General features: G+C 38.3%; 1 protein-coding gene across 1 annotated transcript; it reads right to left on the reverse strand.

The window, feature by feature from the left end:
* Positions 1–317: 317 nt before the first annotated feature.
* On the reverse strand, positions 318–6,375 carry LOC142177999 (uncharacterized). Its single transcript, XM_075247312.1, has 3 exons — positions 5,454–6,375; positions 963–1,333; positions 318–815 (listed from the first exon to the last, which is right to left on the reverse strand). The coding sequence occupies exons 1-3, from the start codon at positions 6,373–6,375 to the stop codon at positions 318–320; spliced, it is 1,791 nt and encodes a 596-aa protein (XP_075103413.1).
* Between the last annotated feature and the right edge of the window lie 5,503 nt (positions 6,376–11,878).

The raw sequence follows: 11,878 nt of genomic DNA on the forward strand, positions 1-11,878 counted from the left end.
AGTAATAAAGAAATCATCCACATATACTAGAATGATAGTTATTTCCTCACCTTATTTTATGGTAAATAAGGAATGATCATAGGGACTCTGAATGTAGTTAGTTGCTTGAAGAGCATCAGTCAGCTTTATGTTCCGTTGCATGGATGCCTGCTTCAAACCATATAATGATTTGAGAAGCTTACACACCTTATACTCCCCTTGGCTTTGGAGCCCTTCAGGCAAAGCCATGTAGACTTATTCTAATAAATCTCCTTGTGGGAAGGCATTATTGACATCCATTTGGTATGTAGGCCAATTGTGTGAGGCTGCAACACTAATCATTGTCCTACAGTGACCATCTTGGCAACTGGAGAAAAGGTTTCATGGTAATCCAATCCCTCTTGCTGAGTGTAGCCTTTAGCTACAAGCCTTGCCTTGTACTTGTCTGCTTCTCCATTTGGCTTATACTTAATCTTATACACCCATTTTGACCCAACTGCTTGCTTCCCTTTAGATAGGTCTACTAGCTCCCAAATCTGATTTTGTTCTAATGCACTAATTTCTTGTTGCATAGCTTCAATCCATTTCTGGTCTTTGGATGCTTTGTTGAAGGTTTTTGGTTCTGTATGAGTTGAGAATAGGCTGAGATATTCTTGATAGGCTACAGACAAGTGAACATACCCCACATAATTGGCAATTGAGTATGAATATATAGTAGGCTTTGATGTAGTAGTGACATAATCCTTGAGCCAAATAGGTCGCTTGGTTACTCTCTTTCCTCTATCATAATCAGGTATTTGTTCACCAATACTGACTTCTTCAACTGGTTTTGTAGCCTGTATAGGTTCTATAGGATCTACAAATGTATTAGATTTTGAAGAGGTGGCATTGTCTTTTGTGTTTGTAATGTCTAATGTTTGTATCTCATGATCAGTATTGGAAACTGATTATGCTGCTTCCTCCAATCCTGCAGAGTTATGTACTTGTTGAACTAGGAGAGGTTGATCCTCATACACATTATAATCTTGTGTATGTTTGACATTTCTTGTCATGTCTGTAAGAGGCATGAGCAACACCTCTTCTTCCTTTTCAATTGGCATTGACCTAAAGGGGAAAATCTCTTCTCTGAAGCTAACATCTCTGCTAACAAAGAAAGTTTTTGAGTATAGATCAAACAGTATGTATCCTTTCTGAGTCTCAGAGTACCCCATCAGTATTGCCTTTCTAGCTCTTGGAGCTAACTTATCACCCCTAGGTAGATTGCTTGCATAACACAAACAGCCAAATACCCTAAGATGGTCTAGTTTAGGCTCCTTACCATGAAGCAGTTTATAGGTTGACTTCCCATCCAACACTGCAATAGGTAACTTATTGATCAAGTAGATTGTAGTCTTTACACATTCTCCCCAGAATCTGATAGGGATGGAACTGTGAATCTTCAGGGCTCTTGCAACTTTCTATATATGCATATGCTTCCTTTCTAATGTAAATATCTAATTTTTGCTCTTTTCATTTCTTCTACATTACATTATTTTTAGGTTTATTGTATGTGTTTATAGAATTTAGCATTAGATTATTAATTAATTTATTAAGGGGTTTAAAGATTTGGATTAATGCCATTTTTAGTTGAGTTATGCACAAATTAGGTCCAATTTTTTAGCCCAATTCGGTCGATCCAGTCCAATTTTTGGCTTGCCAAGACCCGGATCAAAACGACGTAGTTTCATAATAAAACTACATCGTTTTGTTTAATGAATCAAAGATCCTATCTCATCCATCCATGACCCTCTTGATCTAATGGCCACCATTCAATCTCCCTTCTAATATTTAATACCCCAATTTTCAGATTTTGGCCCCCATTTTTTCCCTACCTTCTTCTCTCCTCTTTCTCTCTTCGCTCTCTCTCACCTACTCTCTGCGCCGCCACCCTGCTCCGCCGCCGAAAATAGCTCACCGGCGGCGGCCCGCCTCCAATCCATCCCAAAATCGAACTATACAATCACCTCAACCCCCTCTTTCCAAATCTCCAACCCAAATCCCTCAAAACCCACTCAAATTCCATAATTTTTAGATCTAAGAAACCCTATCCGCCGCCTATTTTTCCAAAATCAAAGAAACTTCGGCCACTACCACCCTACAACACATACATGAATGGATAGAGTTCCGCGAGACCTATCTTTTCCTACCCATTTCACCCCTAAAAACCACACCACCGTCGGCCAGCCACCCCCCGCTGCCGCGACCACCCCAAGGTCACCACTGCCTTATTTTTTCTTTAGACCACTTGACCCAAAGACTCATGTTCCCTTCTAGTATGATGCCAAAACTTACTTGTTTTAGGCGTTTGCTAAAAGGAAACTTGTGTTTCGGGGTCGGACAGTCGCCTCTTGGCATCTCCGGCGTCTTCTCGTGGCTCGAACAGTCTCAAGCATGCTCATTAAGTATAATCGTTATCTTTTTAATTAATTTCTGATTTATTTTTTATAATTATTAGTAGGTTAGTTTCTGATTTTTTATTTTTCTGTTTTGGTTGTTTGTTGTTAATTAGAGTTTCAAGTTAGTTTAGTTGTTTGTTAGACTATTATTGATTAAAAGTAATCTTTAGGGTATTAGTTAAATCGTTTACTTAGTTAATTGATTGTTTAGTTATTGAAATCGTCGTCCGATTGTTAACGATGCTCGTTCTGTTTTGAGCATTAGTTTGTGAATTCAGTTGTTTGTTCTATGTTTAGTTTGCACAAATCAGTTTGAGTTTTAGTTCCATTTGAATTATGGTTTATGTTTTGTTCTTAGTTGTTTGAGTTTGATTTGGTTCAAAATCAATAGGATGGTATTGATGGTGTTAAAATCTGAAGTTTAGATGGGTTTTTAATCATAAAATAGGGTACTAGTACCTTCTTTCTACTAGTAGGGTGGCTGAAATGATATTTTTCTCCTTGCTTCTGACATAGCAGATTTTCAGGCTGTCTTTTTACCTTTTGGACAGATTTTTGGTGAACTCAAATCTGTCCCAAAAAGTGACTTTATTTACCTATTTAAGGGGATGCTATTTTCTCACTTCAGAACACTCGATCTTACATTGAGAGAACATCTTATTACACTAAAAAAAGAACACAAAAATAATAGAGAGTTTAAGAGCTTTTTTAAGTGAGTATCTGGGAGAAAAGAATACTTAAAAAAAATACAAAGGTCTTTGACGGAAAAGAACACTCGATCTTACATTGAAAGTCTGTTTGAGTTTCTGGATCGAATCGGTTTCTTTTGTTAGATACTGCGGCTGCTGCATAAAGTGTGTTGTTGTTTTGCTCGTGAGTTTATTCTGCTCCTAGTAGGTATTCCTTTTACCTTTTAGTGTAGCTATGGTTGTTACAAGCAATAAAATATAATCTTGGGATGTTTATGATCATTTAGTGCTTTATGAGTGTGAGTTCATGCTTACAAAAGGAATATGAATAGCTTATTCCATGTATCGATATTAAAGCTGTAAAATTCAGCTTTTGATGACCATGCTATTAGCTTCCCTTGAATCCTTTTAATTGTGTGCTTGTGTATAATTGTGATCTAGTTTGGATGTATTTATGTTTGGTATAAATGGTGATTTAAGATCTGGAACTTAATGGAAATACATCAAGAATTAAAACAAGAAGTGAAGTCTTGTAGCATGACTTTTTGTTTTCCTGTTAGTTTATTAAAGTCAAAGCTATGTGGTGGATTAATTGTCTTAATATGGTTTGCGATTTGCTAATGTTATATTTTTCTAGTTAAGTTCTTTTCTGACAAGTGATATTATTCAAGAGATATCTTTGTAGAGTCCATTGAATTAATGTCAATAATAATGTGAACAATGGAAAAGTTTTAGTAATATTTTATCGACTGTTTGGCCTCACATACATTAGTGCAATGCTTGAATATTTATCTTAAGTTAATAGCGTATAATTGATAGGTTTGGGGCTAAGAAATAAGATTGGAACGTGGGTGAATAAGTTATTGGGCTATGCAGCCACAGATTGAATAAATGGGCCCAAGTAAATATTTTTTGCTAGGCCCACTTCGTGTTAAGCATGCCAGCAGGCCCAATATTTAAGTAGTTTCAGCTGGCCCATTTTCTTTCTTCTTAAAAAATAATAATGATGATTAAAAACAGTTGGCCATTCTTTGTAGAAATTTTCTGCTGGGCCCTTCTCATGATAAACCGACAAAGGAGCCCAATACCATTAAAGTTTTAGGAGCTGGCCATATTTATCCATAAGCAAGAGATGGCCCTAGTCTTTAATTGTTGGTTTCTCAAACCAACTCCAATCACAACCCGATTTCGCACCATAATTAAAATAATTTAATAATTTAATCACCTTAATAATTAACTTAAATGCTAGGTATTTAGTAGGCGCGCTTTAACTTCACGGAATCGCTAGCGTAGCGTGATGTTGAACATTCAATAAATTAATTCAATAATCTCATACCATACCCATTAGTTTCAATTAATTTTCAATTTAATTAATACTTAGCTAAAATCGCGGATTCGCTTGCGTAACGCGATAGTTGACTTTAAATAATTTTCAAGAATAAACCTTTTCAAATGTAGTAATTTCTCAAAAGTACTATAAATAATTGATTGTCATGATATCAGATTCGCTTACGAGACGCAATTATGATAAGTTAATTAATTTTGTTATTCGATCACGCATTCGCTTGCGTAGCGTGGTTATGATAATGTAATATTATCCAAATCATTCTTTTAATAATCATAATAATCAAGCATTAAAAGCGGATAGGTAAAACATGAAAATCATATAAATAACAGTTTGTCCAAAATTGATTCAAGCTAAGTTTTAAGTCAATAAAGCGACCGTGCTAGAACCACGAGACTCGGGGAATGCCTTGCACCTTCTCCCCGGTCAACAGAATTCTTTACCCGAACGTTATTTTTGCGGACCGATAAAAATGGAGTCAAACCTTCCTTTGACTAGGGATTCAAATAAATGGTGACTTGGAACACCGAAAAATCAATTCCAAGTGACGACTCTGTAAATAAAATAATCCCTCTTGAAATTTGTTAATTTAATTGGAAAAACTCTTTAACCCAGAATACACAACACACATATATCTTTGGGGGGAGGGAGGGGTATAAAAGGGGTGTGACATCTAGTATTCCATTCTGTTGTGGTGTGTAGGCACAACTACTTTGATTTATTATACCAAGAGAAGAAAATAATTCACTACATTGAAAGTTGAAAAATTCTATTCCATTGTCTGATCTTATTTTTTTCACAGTGACATCAAATTGATTTCTTATCATTGCCAGAATATTGTTTAGTACAATTGAGACCTCACACTTTGATTGAATCAGACAGATCCAAGTATATCTACTGTAATCATCAACTATGGTTACAAAATACCGCTTTCTATCAAATGTAAGCTTTCTATATGGCCCCAGACATCAACATGTATTAGCTGAAAGATACTACTGGACTTACTTCTACTATTAGGAAAGCTTAACCTGATTTGTTTTGCCATTGGACATACTGAACAATGTTCATGTACTATGCCATTGGCTTTATTCTTTAGACTAGGTATGTGTTGCATCGCAACTACTGATGGATGACCTAGTCTTAAGTGCCATAATTCTGCTCCATTTTCATCATTCCTTGTTATTGCTGCACATACAGTAGGCTTCCACCCTCTTTGTAGAATGTAAAGGCCATTATTTTCTCTACCAATCCACATCACCTTGACATTGTTAAAGTCCCTGAAACACACAGAATTTAGGGGGAAAATGACTGAACATAGTAACTCCTTGGTTAACTTCGAGACTGAAAGCAGATTGAACTTGAAGTCTGATACATGTAACACATTTGTGATTTTTTGACTTCCTAAGATTACTGTACTGCCTGCACTTGTTATGGATGATTTATTTCCTATTGGTACTTGTACTCTACTATCATGCTGCTTTTCTAAACTCCTTAACTCTTCTAATAACTCTTTACAGGGTGTAATGTGATGTGAAGCTCCAGAATCAATTATCCACTCACAAGCATATGTAGTAGATAACAATGAAACAGTACCTGCTACCATATTTGTATTGCAATCAGTTGGTGGTGTCTTGTTCAACAAACCCATCAGCTGTGAATATTCTTCCCTAGTGAAGAAATGTCCTTGCATATAACCTTCTGCAGTTGCATTATTGACATAAGGTCTGAAACCTCCACCAGCTTGTGCTCCAACATTCGATTTTCCTGAGTTTCCACGAAACTGTCCTGCTTTCTTCTTGATTTTGAAATCTTGAGGGTATCCTACAATCTTGTAACAATTCTCCTTTAAGTGCCCTTTGTAACCACAATGTTCAGACACCAATCCTATAGCCTTCTGCTTAAAGCCATGTGTCCTCCCTACAAGCATAGTTAGTGGATCTCTATGAGTGTCCAATATACCTAGTGATCTCTAACTTTCTTCCTGAGTAACAACAACATTGTAACGACCCGGCCGGTCATTTTGAGTATTACAACCTTGTTTCCCTAATTTCTGCTTCATTATGTGTTGTTTAGCTGTATTGTGTTATATCTGGTTGGTTGGTTCGGGTTTGGAGTGGTATCGGAGTGGAATGAGACACTTAGTCCCTAAAGTAAAGACTTAAGTTAGAAAAGTCAACCGGATGTTGACCTATATGTAAACGATCTCGAAATTCAATTCTGCTGATTCCATTAGCTTTGTTAGGTGATTCTGGACTTAGGAGTGCGTCCGGAATGTGATTTGGAGGTCCGTAGTAGAATTAGGCTTGAATTGGCGAAAGTTAAAAATTTAGCGATTTTGGTCGACAGTAAAAAATTTGATATCAGGGTCGGAATAGAATTTCGGAAAGTTGGAGTAGGTTCGTAGTGTCATTTGTAACGTGTGTGCAAAATTTGAGGTCATTCAGACGTGGTTTGGTTGGTTTGGGCATCGGTTGTCGAATTTGGAAGTTTAGAAGTTCTTAGACTTGAATTTGAGGGTAATTTGGTGATTTGATGTTGCTTGATGTGATTCGAGAGCTCGATTGAGTTTAAATGGTATTTTAGAACTTGATGGTACCTTTGGTTGAGGTTCTAGAGATCTCGGGTGTGTTTCGGGGTAAGTTTTGAGCGAGTCCGGACATTTCCAGAACTCAGGTATGGTTCTGGTGATTTGAATTTTGCGGACCTCAGCAGAAATTCGTGGACCACATAATTTTGCCACGGCCGCACTCCGGGAAAAGTTCTACAGATCTGCTGGTCCGACATCAGAAGCTTATATCTTTTGATCTATAAGGAATTATGAGATGAATCAAAAACGAAAGTTGTAGCCCTTCGTGTCAAGTTTCTAGAAAGGTAAAGAAGTCATCATTTGGACATCTGTAGAGAAAGTTATGGTCAAATTACTAAAGTCTGGCAGTGCAACCACCAAAAAGTGCGGCCGCACTAGTTTTTCGCGAACGCAGAACCTGGGAGGCGCGGCCGCGCTCAACATTCACGGACCGTGAAGTGGGAGATCAGAGGTGCACTATATAAATGAGGTTTAGGGTATTATTTCACATTTTAGACCTAGAGAGCTCGGTTTGTGGGGAGTTTTTGTGGGGTTTTCAAGAAATTCATCGGGGTAAGTGATTCTAACTCGAATTTGGTTAATATACATGAATATATCAATGATTTCATCATCTGATTTGAGGTGGAAATTTGGGGGAAATTATAGAAACTTCATAAAATGAATTTTTGGGATTTGAATGTCGATTCGAAGTCGGATTTGAGTGAAACTAGTATGGTTGGACTCGTGAGTGAATGGGTGTTCGTAATTTATGACTTTTACCCGATTCCGAGTCGTGGTCCCGGGGGCCTGGTTTGAGCCAATTTCGGATTTTTGGTCTAAATTGCTAGTTTTTCTTGTGGAATTTATTCCATTAGCGTATGTTGATGGTATTGTACTGATTGTGAATAGATTCTGAGCATTAGGAGGCCGAGTCGAGAGGCAAGAGCATCGCTGGGTAGAGATTTGACCGGTTTGAGGTAAGTAACGATTGTAAATCTAGTCCTGAGGGTATGAAACCCCAAATTTTGTATCATTTACTATTTTGAGATGACGCACATGCTAGGTGACGGGCGTGTGGGTGTGCACTGTCGGGGATTGTGACTTGGTCCATCCCGTGGCAACTGTAAAGTTGCATATTTTGTTGAAACTATATGATACTTATATGTTTTAGAAAGAGTTTCTGTAAATTGGGCGGAATGCCATGTTTGGGCCTTGTGCCAGTGCTGTTTGGACCCTTAAGGGCCTTTTCTTACTATTCTCTCACTGTTTTCGATGGAAAATCTATACTCAGTCATGGTTATACCTGCTTACTGCATAAATCAGTTTTCATTACTCTGTTTTGATGCATATAAAAGTTGTTTTGGGCTGAATACCCTGTTTTACTGAGAGCCCGAGTAGCTTGAGAGGTTTATGACTGAGTGAGGCCGAGAGCCTGATAGTGAAGATATTTTTGGGATCGGGCTGCACGCCGCAACAGGCCATGTTGGCTTTATATATATTGTTACTACTATATGGATCAGGGTTGCCCGCCTGCAGCAGGCCTTATTGGCTTATTATGGCACGTGAATTATCCGTGCGGATTCTGATATGATATTATAGCACGTGAGTTGTCCGTGCAGATTATAGCACTTGGGCTGTAGGAGGCCCTCTGGAGTCTGTACACCCCCCCAGTAAGTGCAGGTACCTACTGAGTGCGAGTGACGAGTGCTGAGTGGCTGGGAGGCATGAGCGATTGTGAGGTATGGCCGAGTGGCATGATTGATTGTGAGGTATGCCTGAGTGGCATTAGTGATTATGAGGTATGCCCGAGAGACATGAGTGACTGCGAGGTTTGCCTGAGGGGTTGTATATGAGTGATGTTTTGCCCGAGGGGCTATTTATGATTTTATCATTTTTGCTCACCTTTGCATTGAGCCTTTGTTTGAAGACTGTTGAAAAATATCTTTAAATGATTTTACTGGAACTGTGTTTAAACGAGATGATTTGATTCAAATACTGATTTTTTTTCCATGTTGTATTTTACTAAGATTTCATGATATGAACTTTATATGCTTTATTGCTCGTCACTACTGCTCAGTCTTTATTTATTGTTGTTACTTACTGGGTTGGCATACTCACGTTACTCCCTGCACCTTGTGTGCAGATCCAGGTGTAGCTGAACATGATAGCGGCTGTTGACTATTCCGGTTGCAGATTTTCTAGGGGATAATAAGGTGGCTGCCTGGCGATCGCAGCCTTACTCTTCTCCCTCTTATCTTCCTTTAGTTGTATTTTGCTATTTTCCAAAATATGTTAGTCTTGATATAGTCAGATAAATTATAGTAGATGCCCTTGACTAGTGACACCCTGATGTCGGGCTTTTCTTTTTCCGCACTTTTATTTTGATTTGAACTCCTTTACGAAGGATTTTATGCTAAATAGCCTTGAAATTATCCTTGAAATGAAAATATCGGTTTGTTTTGGAATGAGTCGGCTTGCCTAGTTCCACAATAGGCGCTATCATGACAGGTTAAGTTTTTGGGTCGTGACATATTGGAATCAGAGCTATAGGTTACATAGGTCTCACGAGTCATGAGCAGGTTTAATAGAGTCTTGCGGATCGGTACAGAGACATCTGTATTTATCTTCGAGAGGCTGCCGAACCCTTAGGAAAATTTTATTTTCTTGTATTCTATCATGCAGAATTGATTCATCTTGGAACATAACTCCTTGAATTCCTTCCACGCATTCGAATGCGCACATGAGCACTCGGCATCAGTTGTACATCGCTAGCTTATGATTCTACGAACGATATTTGAGATGTGTTATGTGTTTTGGTGATGGGCAAGCATGGAGGACTTGAGGCCAGGTTTAGACCGCAACTTTGGCTTGGTAGCTTCAGTTGTAACCTATACATTTGGACTAATATATCCGGTAATGCCCCTACGAGTGGAATTTATGGCTCGATGAGCGGTGGAATGGCTTTGTGATAAGTATGATGTAACTGCGAGATGTGTTAAGACGATTTGAATGTGACGAGAAGTGTTTCCTTGAAATGTAAAGGAAGGCTATTGGGCACTTGATTTTCGTTTTGATGTGACGTACGGTCTCAAGTGTGAATATTTTGAAGGATCTTTCATGTTGTTAAATTTTGGGACAAATTAAATTCTCATGTCTTGTCAATGAGTTTGGACTTAAGAAGAGTAAGTGATTGCGTAGTAATTGTGATTGCGAATGGCATTTCTAATGTTGATGGCTCGAGGAAGATGATCTTCGAAGAGGCTTAGAGTCGGTAACAATTTATTGGTTCATGTGCTATAGAGATGCATTTTGATTTGATGCAACAGTTGGGCATCAAATTATGAGGGAATACATGATGGGAAGTGTTTCGTGGTGGTTGAAGTACTAGCAGGTCAAGTAGGAGAAGTAGAGGTTGGGAAGTTGCTTAAAGGATATGGTTTAACCGAAGTAAGAGTGACAGATTAGCATATGGATTCTATAGTAGGGTAGTCGCGCGCCTTGAGAAAGTGTAGAACGGTTTGAAATCGTGATAGAAGGTGATTTGGCCTAAATACTTTATTTGGAGTGATTGTTACTGTACAGAAAAAAAAAAGAATATGGCAGAAAGGAGTTTGTTTGAAATGAATAGGGATGTGAAGATCTGATTATCGTTTCAAGCACAATATGACTTGAGTTCAGAAGGTATTGTTTAACTTTCAGTTGATATCAACAGGGAAAGTGCAGACTATACAAATGGTGGGCGAGCATGAGCTCAGGAGAATTTATGGATTACGTAGTCGTTGCACCCAATGCAATGTCGTTGGAAGATGTCGATAAGGAATTCCACATGTGGGTTATCTCTTGTGAGTAGTTAGGGGTGGCGTGATGTTGATGAAGCTTCTGCGAGGAATATTACTTGCTACCCGGTAAGAGGTCGAGTGTGTGACTGTGGCTGCTGATTCAGAATGTTCATGAAAAGCTTAACAAAAGACTTTGAGAAGTCTGGCGGGTTAACGATGCGAGATCATGGTAATTGAGAAGGATAAATCCCTGCAGGTTCTAAGTTTATATAATTGTAGCTTAAAGCTAAGTGGGGGAGCCTGCTATTGACAATTCGATTTCATGGTTATGTGTTAAAATTTTAGTTGGTCGGAAACATACTTGTGGATCAGTTATGACTTGCAGAGATGGAGATCGAGGATGACTCAAGTAAGAAAATTCCTGAATACGGGTTATATGGCACTTTATATAAATACGGAAATTATGGAATGCTTAAATTGTTATTCTGGAGAACGTAGTGCGCACGAAGTATGAATTCGACTAGTGGTGTTAAGGCATGGTTACTTCTTTGGGGGTTGTTGTGCTAATGGGGCTTGTGCCTTTTGGCCCGTTTGGGCGGTGCAATTTAGATTTGAGCAAAGTGGGTGACTCCCAAGAAAATTCTAATGGGTTTGAGAATTATATATAGTAATTGAGAATTTTAGGCGGATTTGTTTAGGGCTAAAATTTGAGATTTAAGTTGGATGGTGTCGAGACTAGTGGCATTTTTGTATATCATTATGGATTTTATATTTCAGTATCAGAAAGGTGAATGAAATGGCCTTAGACTCAAATAAGGTATTTTCAGAGTGGGTATTTCGATTGTGGTATTTATACGGGTAATTATGATGTGGTGAGACTTTACAGAAATTTTGGTGGAAATATTCTTGGGTTTGGTGACTTGCGTGGCTTGGTCGAGTTAGAGGAATTTAGTTCTGATAGCTTGATTATGTGCAAATGGATTTCAAAATATTCTTAATGGTTTCTACCATGGGTTGAACCAGATATATCCTACCGGTGTAGGGAACGTATTGTGTATTATAAATTCCTCCTGGAAGGAAGCAAG

Source organism: Nicotiana tabacum, chromosome 24, assembly GCF_000715075.1.
Source record: "Nicotiana tabacum cultivar K326 chromosome 24, ASM71507v2, whole genome shotgun sequence".
Taxonomy (NCBI): Eukaryota; Viridiplantae; Streptophyta; class Magnoliopsida; order Solanales; family Solanaceae; genus Nicotiana; species Nicotiana tabacum.